Here is a 22,725-nt window from a genome sequence, read left to right on the forward strand (position 1 = left end):
TGAAATGGAAATTCACTGACATTGAAAAGCCTGCACTGTAATTTAGTGAGGCACAGCTAGAGAGAACACACCAAACAGTAATTTAGCAAAGACTAACAGAGCAAGAGACACAAGCCACTAAAATGAAAGCGGCATCCAGTGAAGGGGTTTCCAAATTTATAAAGGGTATAACCTTGAGGACTGGCTTTCAACCTTCTCTTCAGAGACGAGGTGTAAAAGATTTGCTACTTGGGAAACTTCAACACGATGATGGAAGCAGAGCACTCTGCATGGCAAAGGAGAACTTCGCCAGAGCACTTCATGTGGTTCTGAACAGACCAGAATAAATCAGTGCTCACAAGCCTTATGAATTTTGGAGTTCGTATACTTGAGGTAATGCTGGTTCCTACAGCAGGTTCAGGAGCATTATAAATTTTTCTGTAGTACCTGGGTGCTAATTTGCCAACTCTGATTACCCCATTCCGAGTACAACAGCCAAGCAGTCCATCACCCCAACCAAGACAAACATCCATCCACATCTTCCTAGGGACAAAAGGCCTGGTATTGCAATGGGACTTTGAGGTATGCAACAGTGTACACACACTGGTCCTCAAAAATCTGGCATTTGGTTTAGCTGAAGGCTGTAAAAGATCATAGAAATATCCAGGAAAATTTCAAATTTTCTTTATGGATCTCAACTGGAGCAGGATGGCATGGATCTCAGGGACAAAATGCAGTTATCATGAAGGAGCTGCTATACAGAAAAAACTAGGGATGGGTGCCAGTCCTGGGTCTGACAGACAAACCAGGCAGGGCTGTATGAAGCCCTGCAGCTGACAGGTCCAGGGTACAGAATAACGTGCCCAGGAGACCTGCCCCATCTCTCGCAGTCTTTCTGCTCTTTAATACACCACAAGAATTTCCTGGTGTTTGTTGTTTGTGTCTCTGACTCTTTGCTCTTTGGATTCCTTCTCACACTGCCCCCTCTGGACTGCGCCTCTGTCTCCAGGTTTCACTCGTGTTGGATTTCCAGTTCCTGACAGCTATTTCTTTGGCTCAAATAACCTCCTGAACTTTGTGTTTAACCATATGGATCCACTTGCCTTTCTGCTCCTTTTCTCACATGATGCTGTTCCTATTTGCAGTGACAGATTGTGGTGTTCTTAAGTAGCTACTAAGCCTAGACTAGGATTTTAATTTCTATGTTTAATCACAGCCATATATTTAAACAGTGTTCACATTGTTCTAGCAATCAAGAGGTGAACCCAAGCACGTTGGTCATTAAGTTGTCCAGTCTCTAGATAATCTCGGCTGAACTGTAAAACTCCATGGGGAGCATGAGACAACTTGCACGTTTCAATTCAAGTCTACATAAACCAGACCCAGAATTCAGCCAACTGAAGGAATTAAGGTAGACAAGTAGTATTCGGATCTCTGGATCAAATATAGTGGTGGCATCTGTCTGTCACAGTGGGTTGTTTTAGCTACATATATTTGTGCAAGAGCACAACAGCAAACCTTTTAAAGAGCACCTTTGGAAATACTGCTTATGAATATTTTTAGGTAAGATTTGCCATCAAGACGCTAGAAGTTTGCATATAAGTGGCAAACACAACTGTAAAAAAACTTCCTACTTCCTGAAATGCTGGCACACAGCTCAGCCCATGGCACTTGAGCACCTGGGACTTGTGTCCCATTTCAACCACCCTGGCAAAACAAAGCAGGACATCACAGACTGACTGATTCCCTCGCTACAGAAATCACCCTCTTCTTCTCAGTGAGGCAGCTCAGAGCAAAGCCCTTCTCTAACTAAGAGCATTAACATTTGTTCTCCAATGAGATGCTCCCCTGCACGGTTTCAGGGGTCTCCCTCAAACAATAAACACATTATCCACAGATTCATGACAAAAGTCAATTGCCATTTATCATCCCTCTCCTCTTCAGAGTCCTCCATGGATCTGCCTTCTTCAGCCTCTCTGAATTAATCTCCTCCACTTTTCCAGACCATTCATCACGCTCGTTCCCACTCTAACTCTCTATCTCCTTATAGATCATCTTTCATCTCTCTTGCAGTCCCATTTTGGAGCAGCTTTCATAACTCTATTAATCCCTATCTCAAGACCATTCATCCTACAGCCGTGTGACACGCTCAAGTCTTTTCCCAATGCAACAAAACCATCTTTCCACCCTTCCCTTCTCGCTTTTTCTTGAAACACTCATCACTAAATTCTGTCATCTCACATGCCTCTGTGTTTAGCTACTGAATAATGCAGAACTTACAAATACCCCAAAAAATTAAATGCTAAATTCACACTGCTCACCCAACTGAACTATACAGCTGCAAACAGACTGCAATCCAGGGGTTCAACATCTTGTGGGAAACTTGCAAGTATAAAGGTAATGTACCTTGCCATCCTTTAAACGTGCATTTGCAAGGAATTTAGAATGTACTAGCAGCACGTAAAATAACTAGGTCGTACAAAAAGTTTGAAATAAAGGTCTTCAAGATGCAAGGGACTTGTAAAATCCCATTTTATATCAACATTCTCTTTAGAATAGTTTCTTACCATTAATGAACCTTTGATGGATCTTCAGTAAGCTGTTGAACAGAGACAAATACACTGCTAAAAACATTAAGCAAGGTGGTGCTGCCTATTTCAGTCCCACACATATATTATAACGCAGGAGAGGAGGCCAGCACAGTTATATCAAAGACTAATATGCAAACTTGTGGAATCCTGTCCATCTTCCTGCTCCACATTTACACCTACTTCTGGAAAAAAAGAGTATTTCTACAACTTAGTGCTGTTTACAGAAGAAACCAAGAGAGTTGCCTGTTAAACACAAGCATGACAAGGTTTTACAGTGATTTATAAAGACTTCCCACTTTGGACTGTGAAAAGGAAAGATCTTCTATTGCAGGACTGTCACACCTACTGATGACAAGGAATGGTCCTGGCTCAGATGGTGCCAGACAAGCCCTTGGGAGGCAGAAGGGGAAATGATGGAGGCAGAGGCCTCCCAGGTTATCAACTAAAACAGCTGCTGGTCATAAGCACAGAGAACAACGGTGTCCACAATCTCTGCAGAGATATTCCTGAACATCAGCCTAAAGCTATCCTGTTACTGTCAGCAAATACCTGTATTATACAGCCAGGCTGGTGGGTAGCATTCTCATCCTCCTTTTGCTGTGGACAGACCAACTGCTGAATACACATTCACTAAAAAAAAAAACTAAAACAGCCAACCAAACAAAAAAGAAAGCTTAGGGGAGACCTTACCACCATGTACCAGTACATAAAGGGTGGCACCAAAAGATCTGGACTCCCTTTTCACAAAGAGTCACATGGAAAAGACGAGGGGTAATGGACACAGGTTGTGTCTGGAGAGATTCCCATTGAACTCCAGAAGAAATCTGTTTCCCATGAGATCAACCAGACATTGGAAAAATCTCCAGGGGAAGTGGTGAATTCCCCTTAACAGTGTTAAGAGTCAGCTTGACAGGATGCTGCCTCATCTCATTTAAACTACACTTTTACCTTGAGAGGTTGGACTGGATGAGCCTTGCGGTCCCTTCCAACCTGGTATTCTATGATTCTATTAAAAAAAACCCAACAAAAAAAGCCTCACCACAAAACATAAGAACAACCAAATTTCAACTTTCTTGAAGTGTCCAGTTCAACAATCATTGAAATCAAATGCTGCAGTACCATTCATCAGTGTTCCTCTGGACATCTCCTCCTCCTCCTCTTTTGAGAAAGTATGAGTTGAAGAGTTACAGATTTGTCCAGATACTTCTTCCCCTTGCATCTGGTCGGTCAGGCAGGCTTTCTAAGCAGCACAGATGTACGGCAACTCAGTGCTGCTGCGCATGTGCAGCGTGCTGGAAAGCTGTTATGTTATGTTATATTGTACTGTATTGTATTATATATATCATAACATATATCATATCTTGCTATGCTATAACCCAGCACTTGCAGGAAACACAGCACTTGGCGCTGCTCTGCTGAAGCAGAAGGCCTAAAACTCCTGAGAAGCATCAGATGTTTCTAAAGTCATTGCTTTGCCCGGACATTTGTAAGAAATTCCATTTCCCAAAACATTCAGGACTTCACGAACAGGACATTTGTTTCTACACACAGAAGGACAGAAATGTTAGCGTGGAGTTCAGCCCCAGAGTTCAAACAGCAGCATCGCTCTCAGCAATTGGTGAGAAATCAAAACTGGCTGTGGGGACAAAAGAAAACGTGCAATGCCTTTAAAGAGTCTAACTGTATTTCTTTTTGCCGAGGCATTCCTTTAAATCAGCATTCAAAACCACAGAACTAAACTCGTCCTCTCCCACAGTTCCATCCAAATAGCGCAGCGGCAGCAGGATGAATACGGCTTTCCATCATGGGAGCTCCTAAATTACACTGGGACACTACAGAACAGTGTGAAGGGAGCTTGCCAAAATGACACGTATAAACACACGAGCTTGAAACTTTTGACTTCTCAGAAGTAGTAGGGACAGTGAGCAATTAAAAACAAAACAACTGCACAAAACATTTTGTGCTGCTGATGTAAAATATCTTCTTCAAGAAGCAGGAAGCTGCTGCAAAACATGAACTACTATATGGAAGAGACTTAAAGAAAAGCAAGCATCACCATGGAATAAGCTGACTTGTATAAACAACTGATCATAAACTATTTCCCTCTTTCAAGAGCACGGTCTTATACAAGGTCACAGATCCTTTCATGTTATCCAGAGTCAAGCAAATACCCCAAAAGCAGCAGACACCACCAGTGGGACGTTTCCAAAGATTCCTATCAGCCTGGCCACATTTGCACTTGACTGATGTGAAATATGGCTTCAACACCACGTAAGGAAAGATGGGTTTTGAGGGCAAGTATCAAATCTGGTCACACTGAGTATGAGCTGTTGTTTTAGGAGGTGTTTGCTACCTGTGTTGGCAGAACACAAAACCTTTAGCCTGAAGAAGTGATTTATCCAAGACGCGTTTCCACATCACGCAGTCACACACAACTCTGTTATTGATTTACCTACAAGCTGCTATCATCTTCCTGTATTTCCTCCTATACACAGTTATACCTTGAGGTCAGCAGAGCTTCTACTTCTTTAAAACCTGGGTAAAACACATCTTTGTCAGCTCTTAGTTTGGGTTTCCCTTCGCTCTGTAGCAAAACCCCTCATGCTCTGTGTTGACTGTGGGTCTTATGCACAAAGTCAACGAACAACCGAAGGGTTAACATTGTTCACTTACTGTAAACAAACACCTGTATTATACAGTCCCAAGCTGCAATGGAAAAAAATAATCTTAATTAAGCGATTAAAAAATTAAGCCATTAAGAATTACTTAAGAAATGACGCAAACTTAATTGATTTATGGTTAGTCTTAATGAACCCAGAGGGACTACTCACATGCACAAAAATGAGCGTGTTTGTGAGCACTTCCATGATTTGGACTCCTACAGCATACACTTAAGATACAAAATTTAAGGCCAAGTTCTTCTTAAAAGCTTGCAAGACTGGGGTAATTAAACTGGAATCAGCTACCGTATAGATAGGAAACAGTACTGTAAGCTTTCCTTTCTTTTTCCTGCATCCTTATTCCCCCATCACCAGCTCCTTGGCAGGTGAGATATTTCTATACTGACAGCCTAGCAATTAACCTGCTGCCACTAAAGAATAACAAGGAGTAAAACCAAATGTGAAAAATGAAAGGTTCATAACGAGAATCACAGAAAGATCTAGAAATAGCATCATCTCAATTGGTGTTCTTCTCCCTGTGGTCATATACAGTCTCTCCCGTACAAATGCGGCAGCATTCAGTTATTACTTCGATTTCAGGATTTAATTTCCTCCTCAGTGCTTCAGATGCACGTAGGAAGGAAAGCAGGGAATGAAAAATGGAAATTAAAGAAAAAGTCACTACACAGATCTCGTACTTCACCTTAGCTGATGAACCGGGAGCTGCAAAAGCCTCAGCTACTTTCCTCTGCTCCTCACAAGTGAAACCGAGTCAGCTTTATAACCACAGATCATTTTGTTTCTCCTCAGAAAACTGAGTGGTTGGCTTTGCCTCTTGTTCATTTTCATTTCTGTTATTTTAACTTTTTAATGTCTTGAACACGTTCTGCATCCTCAGTGACAATTAAAGCTCAAAACGTTTCGTAAGCTTTCAACAGAAATTATTTCAGCTTTGCACACACTTATGTTTATTAACACTGTAAGCAGAAAACACCACGTTCATATTTTGATTCAAAATGCCACTGTTCAAAGAAAAAGCATTTTGACAAAAAAGAAACCTTAATGAAATGTAACACTTCTACACTTTCCTATGTCTGGAAATTACTTTCATAGAACCACAGAAAGGTTGGGGTTGGAAGGGACCTTAAAGCTCACCCAGTCCAACCCCTGCCATGGGCAGGGACACCTCCACCAGCCCAGGTTGCCCAAAGCCCCGTCCAACCTGGCCTTGAACACCTCCAGGGAGGGGGCACCCACAGCTTCCCTGGGCAACCTGGGCCAGTGTCTCACCACCTCACAGCAAAGAATTTCTTCCTGATATCCAGTCTAAATCTGCCCTCTTCCAGTTTAAAACCATTCCCCCTCGTTCTGTCATTACCTGCCCTTGTAAAAAGTCCCTCCCCAGCTTTCCTGTAGGACCCTTCAGGAACTGGAAGGCCACAATAAGATCCCCCCAGAGCCTTCTCTTCTCCAGGCTGAACAGCCCCAGCTCCCTCAGTTGGTCCTCATAGGGGAGGTGCTCCAGCCCCTGATCATCTTCGTGGCCTCCTCTGGACCTGCTCCAACAGCTCCATGGCCTTCCTGTGTTGGAGGCCCCAGAACTGGATGCAGTACTGCAGGTGGGGTCTCACCAGAGCAGAGTAGAGCTCCTTCTATTCAAAGCTTGACATCCAAACACTACAAGTGCTTTCCAAACCTAAGGGTGGTGTTAACCTGCTGTGCAGTGTTACCGGTGCAGGATGGCAGCCTGCATTCAGCAAGCCCTATACAGCTGGACCAACGGTGCTGAGGAGCCTGCTCCTCACCTGCCTGGAGCTCCAAGCCCTCTGAGCACATCTCATAACAACCAAGGGCCCCGGCAGGACGGTGCACTCTGGCTAGATGCACAGAAAACTGGAAGGAGGGGAAAAGAAGAGAATCGATGAACCGGTTTCAAGAGTCCAAGAGCTTAAACAAAAAACAAAGTCTATTATCAGGAGCCTTCATTCACCATTCAAAGACCTACACCTGCACTAGAGACTTGTCAGGAGTGAAAAAAGCTTAAAAATTACCAAGTTAATGAGACACAACTGCCATTTACAAGCCTCTACTAATCCCAGCGGTTTAATCCCAGTAGTGCTCAGCCAGTTCTTACTTAATGCATAGCCAGTCATTCATTCCCAAATGAAATTAGTCAAGCTTTTGTGAATAGAGATTAAGTAAAAACAAAGTTATGACTTAAAGAATTGGCCCCAGGATGTCAATTCACTGTCATGAAAATAAAAATTGGGTCCTGTATGCACGCAACGCTTACCAGTACCACTAGATGTTACTTGCTGTTGGACAGGCATAGAAATGCAGACTTTCTTATTCTGGACTTGTTTTTAGGCTGTGATGATGAAAACCCCATTAGAGAAATTATCTTTGCTAAACTATAAGCAGACAATGCATCAAAGCAAACTCCCAGATATTTGCACATTTAAGGGTCACAAAAAGAAACGAGCACATTAAGAAAAAGTGGTCAGTTAACTCTCTCTGCTTCTGACTGAACATGAAGGACATCGCCAGTTTGTTACCTGGGGTGCCATGCCCAGAGACAAAATCAGAAACAAAACAAGGGCCTGCACATCGCACGCAGGGCAGGAGAGAGAGAAACCAAAGAAACTCCACGCTGCGCCAAGCCAAGGATGCGGTGGAGGAAGCCCCCGCAGAAACCAAGCGATCCAGAGAAGGAAGAACCAGCACCAAACTGCAGCCCCTGAGAAGAGCAGGGGCCAGCCCTGAACCAGTACCTGAGGGCTCAAGCGTGGCCTGACAAGGAAAGAAGTTCATCATTAAACCATTGAAGAGTGAGAATTATAACTGCAAATAAAACCATCACTTTGACTACTGTAGTGCCATGGACAGTCCTATCAAGTGCTCTTCCCCATGGCCACTGTACTGGTTTGTGACAGAGAGGAAACCTTCTTTTTAATTTCCTTAATTTGAACGCAAATACGTTGACTGGTTAACAAATACCTGTCATTACCCAAAGGACGAGATAAAAGGCTGTGAAGTACTGAGATTCACAAGCACTTTAAACTGAAGCAGATTGTATTAAGTAGTGTGGCTTTCACACCAGAGAAAATCAGGGAACTAAGGTACCTCTGAAAGAAAGAGAAGGGAATTAATACAGAAGCATCTCCCAAAAGGTACTTCCTTATGAAAGTACATAAAAACTTCACCGATATAAAAACTGCAACTCTTCTGTAACGTTCAAGGGTTTCTGTTAAGGAAGGAGCTCATCTGCCACACTTTAAAATGGTAAATAAAATACTATCCTCTAAATAAGGTGAATATTGGCCATCTGTCCTATAACTAAAAGGCCAATTAGAAGAAGGATGTCTAATTTGATCAACCTCAACTGGCCAGATTAATCCATGAGCGGTTCCAAACAAGTGTGTAATCTCTTCTAATCGCTGCTGGATTAACTGCACTAATGCAGTGGGACGTACACAGTGTTCTTACACCACCACGTTTATTTTGAGTAGTCCACCTTTTTGAATTTTTCCTTTACAATCTGTACTGAGTTACTTTAAAAGATGCTTTCCAAACTTTTGGGATTTTATTATGAAACCGGCAGAGCCATCTTGTGAGTAAACGAGGTGTTTCATGGGAGACAATTCCTGCGCACAGAACAGCCCTTTCCTCTTCGATTCTCCACTGAAGACTGGTAAAACTTCACTATGGGAAGCAAAAGTTATTCTGGTGTCACAGAGACCTGGAAACGTATCCTTGGTTTAATTTTGCATTAAAACACATCTGAGAAAAGTGGATCAACTACAACTCATCAGACTTTTAAAACTGCACAAGAGGCATCCTCACATCACCGACTGGTGTTTGCTGGGCACCTCTTCAGACCATATGGTTTCTCCAACTCCAGGAGCTGTTTAACCCCAAAACCCCCATGCAGTAGAAGAACAGGACCTCCTTCCCATCTGTAGCTGACTCATTTTTAGTACTGGGAGGAACCCAACCCAAAACAAGCCACATACACTGCAGGAAACTCCCCTAAAACACTCCTTCAACCAGGTCCACATTGGATTTTCTCTTCTCCACAATGCCAGGTTAAGGTGTGTCACACATTCACAGGAGGCATAGGACAAGTCTGGTGAGAAGAAAATGAATTTAACTTATGAAATAATCTTGACATGGAAATGGCAATAGGCTACAAAGGTGAGGCTGACTGGATTTGAGAAGAGAATGCCACCCTACCTGCATTGCCCTGCCTGCTCCTTTGGTGTCCGCTACGGTACCACAACCAGCCCAAGGAATACAGCAGGCACCAGTGACTGAAATTCCCTCATCCCACTCAAATGGGACAGTAACTGAAATCACAGAATGGCTTCTGCAAACTGTGAGCAGCAGTGAGCTGGCAACACTGCATGGTGGGATGCAGGAACCTGTAGCATTTGACGAATTTTAATTTTAATTGCACTACTTACACTTGCGTTTTGCTTTCCTACCCTCACCCTTCTCCAACTGCAGTGATTTGAGTCTAGGAATGGGATTATTTGAATTGCATTATTGGCGTGGCAATGAGAGCCCTTGCACATCTCACCTTGACCTTATTCCATCCTCCCTGATTGGAGAGGGCTTGCCACTCACTGTCTTCTCACTCACCACCACATTTTTCCCTCGCTTTGCTGTATAAATGCAGGCAATAGCAGAGGTGTTTTATCCACTGCTGTCAAACTATTGTACTGATTAGGACAAACCTGAGCACCATGTTGTGTGTAAAGCACGTGCCAAGCGAAAGGAGACCACAAACCACTTGAATACTTGATGCTGTCTCGCAGCTGAATTAGAAGTCTTCAAGAGAATTTGGAAAAAAAACCCCAAAACCGTCTAGGCTTTTGGGTTAGGATTAAAGTCAACTCATGGAACTAGGCACTTGCTTTTCTTTGGCCTTTTAAAAAAACCTTCCCATTTAATAATTAATCCCATACAGACTTCACCTTTCAGAGAATCCTGTGCTCAGTAAATTAACAGGGGAGCCAGCCTCAGGACAACTGCTTGGCTGGCTGAGTCTGTGTTGGTAGCATCGTTACAGTAGGGTCAACCGCCCTAAACTCTTGAGGCTGCAATCCAGCAATAGCCTTGCAACTGTGTACCTAAACTCCAAGACCCTACAGGCTCCTCAGCCCATGGCTCAGTCTCTGGTTGCCCAGCACGGGGCGAGGTAGCCACCCAGCCAGCCCATAGCAAGCATCTTGTTTCACTACTGCCTTCCAGCTACCTGAGCCAGCCTGAACCTCCGCTGCTCCTCTGGACTGACTGCAGGCACACACACAGTTTAGGAGGGCTGTCCTGATAAGGTCAGGCACGTTTTAAGAAATAGCTTCTATTACAGAGGAGAGTTCACTTCTGCAATAGCACATCCATCAGGCTTCTCCAAATTGAGGCCTGAAGGATCAATGCCACACCAAGATGAAAAATAAGCACCTAAAGAGTTTGGTTATGTCAGAGAGGCATATTCAATAGCTCTGATACGAGGGCTATCTAGATCCATCTAGCTGTGGGTAAGCAACAGGGACAGAAAGATCTGAGGCTCAATATGAAACATTCCTGTGCACGCTGTAAAGCTGACACCACGCAGCACAGCTGATGTGAGGTACTGCCAAAATAACGCTCTTCCAGGAACACGTTGCTCTTTGTGTTCCTCAAGTTTACCAGATTTTCACACAGAATCACAGAATCGCTCGGTTGGAAAAGCCCTCTGAGATCATCACGTCCAACCGTTCCTGTCTACCCCCTAAACCATATCCCTAAGTACCTCGTCTACCCGCTCTTTAAACACATCCAGGGATGGTGACTCCACCACCTCCCTGGGCAGCCTGTTCCAGCTTCTGACGACCCTCTCAGGAAAGAACTTCCTCCTTAGCTCTAACCTGAACCTCCCTTGGCACAGCTTGGTGCCGTTTCCCCTTGTTCTGTCCCCCATCACCTGGGAGAAGAGCCCAGCACCCACCTCTCTCCAAGCTCCCTTGAGGCAGTTGTAGGTGGTGATGAGGTCTCCCCTCAGCCTTCTCTCTCTTTCTTTATCTGTGTAAACTTAGTACCACGTTAATACAGTTTATCTCTCTCTGCTATTGATAATACACCTTAATGAGGAGAAAAACTGAAAAAAGTGTTCATCACACCACGCTGATTTTTTTTTACAAAGTCAAGTCAAACACATCTCAGACCTCAGCGTGACCCATTTCTAACGGATCCACATAAAACAATCAACTTTTAATTTCCTCCTCCAGCATTTCTCAGCATTGTATCATTTTTTTCCCATCACCAAGAGCAGTACAGCAAATCTTTAACAAATGACCTAGAGGGTTCTACAACATTTGTTGTAAGTTACTTAATAGAAATGTCTCATTTACAAGTGTCTAGAGAACTGTACGTTGATAGTCTTGAAAAGGGGTTAAAATGCAGCTTGGGTTTCCTAAGGGTTTACATTGAAAGATCCACATAAATAGTAATAAAGAGCCCTGTTCAACACACACTTAAGGCAGGTTGTAAATAAAAGTTTTCAAGACAGAAAAATAGTCGTTCTTAGATTGAAAAAGGGGAGATTTTGAAAGATGAGACAGTTAAATAAAATGTCCTGGAAGCATGCCCAGTTTAAAAACACATTTTCCATTTGTACCGTTTCCTAAAGGATAATAGAAACAAATCCATTTCTTCTAATTAAACTGATTACATCAATAATGCACAATTAATTCAGCCGCATGTTGGGCAAACATGACATCTCTCTACGAATCAATCTCATCTCATCTCTCTGTAATTAAGGCAAAATCTGAATGTAACCTTTAGAGCTCGGGTGCAGACGCAGGGGGGTAGCAAATCGGCACGGCAGCCTTGATTTCTATGGTGCAAGGCTGATTTGCACCAGCTGAGGGTCTGGATTTTAGCCAGAAGCTCCATTAGGCCGGTGTACCACAGCTATATATGTGGTGGGGACACCCATTTCCCCACAAAGTCCCCTTTCCTCCTGCCTACCTCTGGAAATTCAGGAGCCCCTGGACACGATGTGCTTATCTGCATACCTCAACACTGAACAGAAAAACCTGATGACCGTATTCATCGCTGTTTCCCTCACTGTGCCTTGGTTTTGATGCGGAAGTTTGGGTTATTTTCCCCCAAAATGTGAGGGCATTGCCCGAATCCAGAGTTGAGGAAACGCAGCAGATGGTGGGTTGGAAGAATGACCCTGTGGGCCATAAACCCATGGCACGCAGGGCACTCGCACACCTATGAGCAGCTACACGATTCCTTTCACGCACCGCTCATTTCAGACTCCTCACGTTAGCACATTTGACAACGTGATCCTAGGCACCTTCCTTTGCAGCATCCTTCAGTGGTATCAGTGATACTGACTATTTATTGACACCAACTGAAAAACCAGTGTGATGAAATGCTGCTCATCCTTCAGCCAGGAACGACACCAGGACATGAAGCTCTGCTGAGAGGCGTCTGAAAGGAGGCCCAAAGGATGCTCCAAGTTCACAGGATGCATTGAGTAGGTTGAGGGCATCAAGGACTTCACACCAAGAAATATCTTGAATTAATGCCTGTGTCTTTATTTATTTCTTCTAAAGAGAACAATTCTACAATTATCTCAGCTGTGCGATCTTTGACGCTTCATCAAAATCTGTGCCTGCTCAACTCTATATATGCTTTCTATGAATACAGCTTGCGTGCTTACAGCCTAATTTCCCAGTACCTTACCATTTCTACATCATTCTCCATGGCGACAAAGGACAATCTTGCAAACGCTGTGAGGAGCACACAGCTCGCAAATCTACGCACAGCCTGACACAAAGGCTTCAGGGCACGAATTTTAGGCCCCTCTTCATGGTCTGCAGCAGCAGCGCTGAAGCTGTGACACTGAGTATCAACACCATTAATATCACCACCGATGTTTATAACACACAGGACTGATGCTGCCTGGGCTGAGAGTTGGAACTGTCACAAATACAAAAATCACAGGGAAAACAACAGAGGAGATTCACGGAGATAAGGAAGCAGAAAGGGAGAGACGAGGATAGAAACACAGGACCAAACCAGGGCCTGTTTTCTTACTAAGGGGTAATAATGAAGACAGCTCTGAATTTAATCCATGCACACACACCATATACTTGGCAGGCATCCACCGCAAAAAGCAAAGGCCTAAATCAAACTAGCAAGGCCATGAAGTTGGAAGAATTCAGACATTTGTCCCAAAAAAGGTACTTCAAAGTCATGACAAAACCCTTCTAGATGGAAGACGACGGTTCTGCAGAACACTGTGCACTGATGACTGCAGCTGACAGGACATTTTGGGAGCTACAGCTCTACGCTCCCGCCACAAACACTGCAGGTTTCCATCCCAAGCTGCCTGCGTGCACTCACCCCAGCTTTGCAGCCTCCTTCCCAGCCACTCTGCAGCCTGCTCGACACGGATCAACACACCGGGCAAGCCAAAGCTGCAGGTAAAGCACCCACATACCCCGCTCTGAATAGAAAACCTAACATCAAGTGACTGAAAACGCTGAATTCAACCTGATACTTCTATAATTTTAAATAATTGCTTCAAATTATTTTGAAGTTTCGCAAAAACTAATCAGAGAACTGATGGTCTGGCAAATCAAGATTAACCGCTGCAAAGAAATAACCTACATTTCATCCTGCTGCTGTTGATGAGACACCTCCATAAAGCTTTTGAGCTTCTACAGAGGAAAACAAAAATTGGCCTTCAATCATCCTTTGGTGGCTTTTCAAGGTTGCAACTTCATCGTGCCAGGAGTACAACGGCACCCGAGTTCACTCTGTGTGAGACAGCTCACGTCTGGAAGCAATAGAGCCACATTTATTTTGTCCCCATGCCGCCAGACACCCTCCATCGGGTCAGCACAGGCCGAGAGAGCTCTGAACCACAGGCAACGGTGTCACTGACCTTTCCTCTCTCCTGTACCTCCTCAGTGGATGCTCTTACAACCTAAACTACACGTGTTTTGAATAATCTGTTCTCTCTGGGTTATCACCTTATCCTGTTACCACCCGGGAAAACCAAAGCTGACGTTATTCAGAGCTGACACCCTGATCCTAGAATTAAAAAGCAGGTATTTTGTTCGCTTCTACACACAAAAGTTAGTTTGTTTCATAAGAATGTGCTAAAATTGCAGGCATTAAAGGGGCATAAAACCTTGTGCCTTTCAAAATAATTACTTCACTATTAACCAGACAAAAAGGTATTTCCTAAACACTGACAAAAACGTCATTGAACGTGCTTTTAGACGAGACTGTCGTGATTGAAATGAAAACGTATTTTAAAAATAAGCTTTGACACCTTAGAGAAGTTTCCCAAACCATTATATTGATTTAGGAAATTCCCAAACACCCCAGACTGTAAATCCTACCGACCTTCTCGGCATATCCTGCTTTTCCTGATCACGCTGAGGATTTCAGGGAGAAATGGTGGCACCAAGTTAAGCACGGGCTGTTGGATGTCAGCTCTACATGAGAATCTGCCTTGCGATAACGATGAGGCTCGTGGTTTGTCTCTTATTAGAGGCAGGATGATTTCATGACTGCAAACCTTGTAGGTCCAATCTGAAACCCAACTAAAGGTTTGGAAATGACTTTAGAGAAGTTTAAGCTATCGTACCTCAGCAGTTTGAGGCTTTGTCTGTACACAACAGTTAGCACACAGTGTGAATACCCCAGCCATCACATCTCCAGCTCCTGTGGGGACACTGATGAGTCCAGTACGCTCCTGGCAATGGACTCGCACACCCACACCAGGGCTTCATCGCGCTGCTTTGCTTCCCCGTGAGGGGTGCAAGGACACAGCTGCTGCACAACTGCAGGGCAAACCCTGTCGAGGTCCTCAGGTGGCTTAAAACCAACCGTTGTTTTGCACTTTAGAAACAGGTTCACAAAACGCGTGTGCAAGCACAACACAGGAGGTGGCAGGGGACAAGAACCAATGCATGTGGAGCAAAAAACCACTCCCTTTGTGGGCTTAACACAAAAATGAAACCCCAGCCTCAAGTCAAGCGTGTTTTCTCCGATCTGAAACTGTCTTACATACTATTAAAAGAGTCTTTCTGAAAGGCTGAATTTTCATAAAAAGCCCTGGATACGAGACACATTTGTGGATCTGTCCTTCATTAAATGGTTCAAGACAACATCTGCAAATGGACCTTGCTGTTTGCAAAGCATCACTTCTGAAGAACAACGCTTGAGGTCCCTTTGTTAAACGTCTGCTGGGTTGGAAAACAACGCTGATGAAAAGATTTGGAAGAGGAAGTGGTGTTTGTTTTTCTGGGAATCCCTTGGATGTTGGAAACTGAAGTCATGTTACGGTCTGAGCCTCACAAAAACATTCTGGAGAACAGATACTTTGGAATGAGTGCTTGTTTATTCGTGCCCATTGATCAAACCCATATGTACACAACCATCTTCTATTCTGCTACTGTAAGTACTTCAATCTCTCACAAAGAAGCTGCATGCACAACTAGCAATGCATCATTTCAAGGAAAAAGAGTTTGCAGAGTAATGACCTGCAGCAGGACAGACCCATTTCTCTTCATTTTAGCTTTAACTTGGGTCAACTGCTCACACACTTCAAACACTGGATGATGTTGGTGTTTCAGGACCCTGGAATGTTCTGTTACTGCTTTTAGCCCATGCACAACAGACATTTGTGAAGTACAATTTTCACACAAAGCAGCTGCAGACAATTCAACGTAAGTAACAGTTTATGCCACACTGGGTTGTTCAGGTCCCTCACCCGAGTGTCTTATTCTACATAAAACACAATTCTTCAAAGAACCACCGGAGATTAAACTCAAGGCTTTCCATCAGACACATTTCCTCTACAGCTACCTTTGCATTACAAAAGTTGAGATTAATTTCAATAGCGTCTTCCGTAATCATATTTATAATGCATAACTGTTGCCAAGCCTTCTAGTATTTAGCAAAGAAGATTTTGACTAAAACAACTAATATTTTTAAGAAATAAACTGTAAGAAGATGAAAAGTGCATGCCACAACTTCCTGCCTGAAGCAATTCTTTGGTCTCAATGAGAATGCCTTCGTATTTGCCTAATTCCTCAGTGACTTCCCTTGAAAACATTGCTTCAAAATGAGGAGGACGCTGTGTGATGATGAGCAGCAGGGACAAGGGCCAGGCTCCAGTGCCGAATCGCCGTGCGGCTGCAGACGGCCTCCAGGGCCAGGTCCCCCCGGATCAGTTCCTGTCCCTCTGCACTGGTGCAGATGTGCAGCTGCCCCCATTTCTTCTCCCCTGGCCACAGAATCCTGTTTCATATCTGCATTCATGCCCCACTTCCACAAGGGCAATGCATCCTGGGCTCATAAACCCACTCACAATGTGCTGTGATCTAAAGTTAGGCACTCTTGCAACGTTTCCTACCACAACGCAGTCCTTTGAGAGGCAGATGCCAGTGAAGTGGTATTAGTGCAGCCCCAAAAGCCTGGGCTCACATTTCAGTATTCACTTTAGGATTTAAGTCTCAGTCACATTTTGGGGGTAAACTTATTTCATTTATGATATACCTGCTGCGTGCAGGCCCGTGACAGGTGTCACAGGATGCCTTCCTGTTCCGTTTCTGAACAGAGCAATAGGAAGCAGAGCAGTTTATACTATTGCAATGATATTGCCTCATCTTGCTAAGCACATTAAGTTACTGATTTCTCCAGCTGACGTGCACATCCTTCTGGGTACATTCATCCTTCTGTATTACACACCTAAACAGCCAGAAGTAGAAATATGCAAAATAATCTCTAAAAAAGCAACATAAATACCTTACTACTAATAAATCAAGCCCTGTATCATCTCTGCAAGGTTATAGAATGAAGCCTGGCTCCTTCCTCCTGACACTGCCCTTTCCAAATGGATCCCCAGGAATGAGGGCACCCCTCAGGCTCCTCTGCTCCAAGCTCAAGAGCCCCAGCTCCCTCAGCCGCTCCTCAGCAGGAGATGCTCCACTCCCTTCTCAGCTTTGTGGCTCTGCTGGACTCTTTCAAGCAATTCCCTGGGCAAGGACGTGTCTTCTGCTGGGCACAGAACTTGAAACGCAGCCCTACGGAGAAGTGAAAACCATCAGCTTTCATCTGCTTTTCCAGCTTAGTTGCAAGTGCTGATGCCTGCAGTGCAACACGAGTGCGCTCCCAAATTCCAGCTCTGTGGAGAAATAAAGAGTTCCAGCCGCATCATTACAAAGCCAATCTCCTGTCTTATGTTTTATCCCTTGGGTTTGAAATTTCGGATTAAGAGGAAAGCACACTTTCAAAGGCAGGAAGTTCATTTATCAATATCAGGCTGCTGAGGAAGTTCTCTCCTTGTCCTTAAGCAATCCAGCCACAGATTCCTAGGTGTGAGGAAGGGCAGTTTTTAACTTTTTCTATTAATGTCCTGTTCTTAATATTATTGTTCTGATCAGAAAGCGTCCAACTTGCTATCACAAGAAACCAAGAGGCACAGCATTGAAGTGTTAATTTCAGTAAAAATCATCTGAATGGCTCATTGCTTTTCAGTTTTGTTGCTTTGAGCGATTCACTGCATAAAGTAAATGATGTGCGAAGAGAAGAACAGTTCAATTTCTATAGGCTATTAAAACAGAAGTATGGGAGGTTGGGAGTAGGGGAAACGGTCACTTCACTGTGGCGAAGTGCTGCTCCATGTAGAACCACTGCATGTGTCAGGAAAAAGAATAATTACATTGAGAAGTGAACTCTTTTCTTAAAAGTATTGTCCATTATAACTCATGCTCTACAAGATAACAGGATATGTACAATCCTTAAGCATTTGGCCTTACTGACAGCTGGTGGCATTTATTGCCATCACTTTTATACAAAAGAATTTTAAAAACCCCTTGTTTCAGTCATGAGATCAGATCCACAGGAGCACTTGATTTCCTTTTTCTTTGTGGCAAGCATTGAGCCCTCCTAAAAGGAAAGCTAAGAAGCCAGACCCAGGCTGTTTGTCAGCGATGCTCCTAAGAGGTGGATGGCAGCCAACAGGGAAAGGAAGAGTGCTCTGCCACTGCAGGCTCAAAACCCGGGCAAGGAACAGGAAAGATGAAAAGTCTGGTGTTACCTTCACAGGACATGGCCAAATCACCACCAGAACATGGCAACTTTGTCCACTCAGGAGAAGATGGCCTAGAAATGCCGCTCCTTAGCGCTTATTTTAACACTTCTGAATGCTCACATAGGAAGACAGCGCACCAACAAAGTTTGCTTATCCGTACTTCTCACGTACAGTCACTGAAAACAAGCTGGTTTTTGGAATAAAGCATTAATAAGTAACAAAAAGGTTGGAAAACTGGGGATATCAGATTCAAAAGAGGGAGAGAAAAGTATAAATAAAACTACCAAAGATTCTGGCTACGTGACTTTTTGCTGTGTAACATTAACGGACCATTACAACAAGCTGCTTTTTCCACTCCAGAAAGTGAAGATTGACTCTCTACCAAACCCACAGATTATCAAGTGAGGAAAAACAGATCATTTATTCAATTTTAGGAACGTTTTGCTAAAAAGACAGTTACTCAGTTTGAGAAAATAAATTCAGACAAGTATTGCAAACCTCACACAAATCCCCAGCACCTCGTGCTCTCATGTCAGTAAGAACCATGCGTAAGCACCAACTATTCAGTCGTTCTGGACTGTAAAAACGTTTGGATTGTGACTATACAAAAACCAATGTTACAGCCAAGACTTTGTGGTATTATCAGGAGGTGAAGCAAAGTCAAGCAGAAATTTTCTAGTGGCAAAGATTCATTAGGAAACCCTGGTTCAGGGAATCAAGGCATCTTCAATGTTCAGAGCATCTTGGCCTTGACAGACGAGGCTGTATGGGACTGTTAGGCACAAACAAGCTCCTGACAACATCCTCTCCTCCATGTATGCAGAACAGGACTCAGATTATCTCACTGGAAATCAAGGTGGAATATTCATCAGGCTATGAAAGTACTACTTAAGCTGCTGCTATCAAAAGAAAAAGCCTAAACCCTTCAGACTCCTTCAGGAGTCAGTACCTTCCTTCCGAAAATCTCAGGCTCCATGCCAGGAAGCTGTGGCTCTTGTGTAAGAAGTTTCTGAATGAGGAGAAAGGGATCACTGCCAACTTCCTGTTCAGGGACAGCATTAACACATAAATATTGAACCTCTCCAGCTTTTTTTTTTCCTCCACAATCCTCTACATCTGCAATAGAAAACCCCTTCCCATGTTCCACAAACCATAACGCCCTCAGTTATCACAGAGTCCAAACCCCGCTCTCACCTATTTTATCCGAGGCCTCTCCACGGATATTTTGGATTTCGTCCTCCTTTCCTGCAGGCTCCAAGCGCCAGGCAATCCTTCCTCTACCCCACAGGCCGTGAACCCGCGGTGCTGCTGTGAATGGCAAATGCAATAAATCTGGGGTGCTCTATATGATGATTCTCACGCACTCCTGGCAGGCTCTAGCCCTCACATACACAATTGAAAACAGACGGCCAAAAACTTCTCTGCTGCTGTCGAGCTGCATTTTTCACTACCAAGGAATGTGACCTAAACCAAACTATTGACATGGCACAGGGAAAATCCAGGAGAAAATCATTCCACCGAGCAGATGTCATCCTGAGCATTCCTGCAGTCACCTGGATTTCAAGTTGTCCTATAGAAAAAGAGGTGAAACCTGATGCTTTTCACTGCCAACCAGTAACTTCAGCCAGGTCTTAGCTGAAAACTGGGCATCGAGGACACAGGGACAGGCACAGACGTGTTGATAAAATCCTGTGTGTTCTTCACTCGGCCTTCAATAGCACTGGGAGTTCGTAGGATCAGAGCCTGCAGGTCCCACACAAGGTCTCTGCTGGCAGATTACCTGTGTAACCTCATCTGGGTGTTCCTGCTCCGGCAGGGGGATTGGACTGGATGAGCTTTGGAGGTCCCTTCCAATCCCTCACGTTCTGGGATTCTGTGATTACAATCAAGGCTGTTTGTGTCTGTATTTAAAGCTCTGTAGCTTAATGCTACTACAACAATTATCTTATTGCTCGACTTACATTCCCTGTTCAACTTGGCCCTAAGAAGTTAAATCTGTTTTGTTTCTTTAAAAATACACCTCAATATATCTGTAAAAATAAAGACATTTTATGAGAAGCTGCACTGAATGAGCAGAATTTGTCAGAACGTACTAAAAAACGCCAAGAAATCATCAACAGGCAGCATGAGTTACCCTACTGCCAAAAACACTAAAACCAACCTAGTGCAGCAGCAGCAGAGATTTATCGGTCTGGAAAGAGTTCGGAGCCTCTCAAGCCAAACGATGTTACTACATTAATAACTGCCCTGGATCAAAACACTGGATATAATTTCACCAAGGGGACTCAATGAAAGGCATTGAATTTACATGGGTTTTCTTTCCCCAGAATACACAAAGTCAGCATCTGGCTTCTTTTATTAAAAGTAACTTCTTTTTCTTTTTTTTTTTGTCCCTCACCCTCCCTTTTTTTCCTTTTCATTTTTTTTAGAATAACTCATTACGCTGCATAGCTGAAATCCATTTATTCTGTAGGCAGACACGTTCAATATGGATTTAATAAATAAGATGTCTGGGAAAGTATTTAACAGATCCTGTTTTTCGACAGGAAATTCTGCTGTCTGAAGTGAGAAGCTACCCAAGGTTCGTTTTAGGCACTGACACGTGCATGCAGACTCCCACATGTGGACGTACACAGATGTGTTGGGATGGGCTGCACTACGGTTTTCTTAGTAAGAAGCCACCGAGCACTTCACTTTTGATACCCTAACTCAACAAGAGCACAAGGAAGTGGCACTAGTGCCAACCTACCTGGGATTTTCAGCTACAGTCATCTGGCATTTTAACTTTATCACTAAGAGTCTTTTAATTGGACTTTAAACTGCAAAAGGTGCCGTTTCTGTTCTGGTGCAGAACAGCTTCAGTTCTTCAGATGCGTTCAGGAACATTCACACAGTTACGATTCAGTCTGGCTCTGATTCGAGTCAAGTCCGTGAACTGTAAATAGAAAACCTTCAATCCCACACAGGGACAACGGGGACCACCAGGGCCTCTGTGCTACACTGAATGGGTTCATTTGGAAAAGACCACCCCACTTCAAGAATGCTGACAGAAAAAGATTTCAGTTGCCATTAAAACATGGCAGGAGGATGGCTGGTTTCTTTTAATTCCCCCTGGTACAAAAGAAGAAGTATCCACACACTTTTGGTGGATTCTGCTCCTCAACTTACACGCAATAGTGTCCACACTGCCTGGCCACAGCTTGTTTTTCCAGCTACACAACGAGCTGCACAAGGTCATTGCTCAGGCCTTACAGATGTTACACATGGGATTTATGAAATTAAACCACAGCGGATGGTCTTTCTGGACTACAGGTTATATGGGTTACATGTAATTACTGAGATTTTCAAAACAGATCTGAGGCAGAGCAGAAGCAATTCTCCCACTTTTATTTTATTCTTCCAGGAAAAAAGAAGAAGAAGAAGAAAACGCCTGACACCATCTCTGCCAGTAAACACATCCCTAGATCACTGCCTCCTGGTAGTTTTGGTTTGTTACGAGGTTTTCACACACGGTTTGCTGATGACCCTCCCATACATTTCAATCTGATCCACACTTCTGGTGTTGACTACACACCATCTTAAAGAAGACTTTAAAAGACACTATCTCTAAATATTTTTGAAAGAAATTCTGAGACTTGTTCTGTGTTACCAGGTTAAAAAAACCCCAGCATTAAGACAGGCCAACCTGACTGAAGTCTGGTTAAAACCCACAGAGCTGAAGTTACCACATGGTTTTCTGCTGTAAAGGGTATTCATGCTCCTTCTCTTAAACTGCCACGTCTAAAGCGTCGAGTACAGATCTATGCTTTAATTTATATGTTTAACCAACCACCACCAAGTGGTCTTCAAGAACACTGGTGACAGATGTGAAGTAAATACAGAAGAGGATGACAGTGCAAGTAGCAGAGTTCAGTTTGCTCTGCAGAAACTAAGTGGAATGAAAAACATTCAGCTCTTTTTGCTTCACACAATACGCATATTTAATAGCTTAATTATGTCGAAAAATTGAAGAGTAAATCTCTTTAATACCTAAAAGCTCAAGACTCTCCCCTCCCTTGGAGGGAACACAACCAGGGATACATCCAAAGATGGAATCTAAACTGGGTCCAAAATTGAAAATAAAAGAATGAACACACTCACACCTTTCTGTGCTTGTAAGTCATGCTGCAAACTAAACAGAAATAGCATCCAAATGCCAACAAGAAAGGAGCCTCTTCACACTTACCGTTCCACACAAACATTACAACCGTTTCAGATAAAATTTCATTACCCACATCATGGATCAGTAACTGCATAGGTTTTTGAATAGCGAGCCAAGATGAGAACACGGTCAAATTGCTCTAAAGGTCATCATAAAGGTTTAATGCCATTTTTATATCCAAAT

General features: G+C 43.6%; 1 protein-coding gene across 1 annotated transcript in view; it reads right to left on the minus strand.

The window, feature by feature from the left end:
- LOC104535730 (glypican-5-like) overlaps positions 1–12,991 on the minus strand; it is a gene marked incomplete at its 3' end in the record, with an annotated part of 31,365 nt that extends 18,374 nt beyond the window's left edge. The window contains exon 1 of the mRNA XM_010188258.1: positions 12,971–12,991. Within this exon, the coding sequence (XP_010186560.1) occupies positions 12,971–12,991 (21 nt within the window). The remainder of the gene's footprint in view (positions 1–12,970) is intronic.
- Between the last annotated feature and the right edge of the window lie 9,734 nt (positions 12,992–22,725).

Source organism: Mesitornis unicolor, unplaced genomic scaffold (assembly GCF_000695765.1).
Source record: "Mesitornis unicolor isolate BGI_N332 unplaced genomic scaffold, ASM69576v1 scaffold8197, whole genome shotgun sequence".
NCBI lineage: Eukaryota > Metazoa > Chordata > Aves > Mesitornithiformes > Mesitornithidae > Mesitornis > Mesitornis unicolor.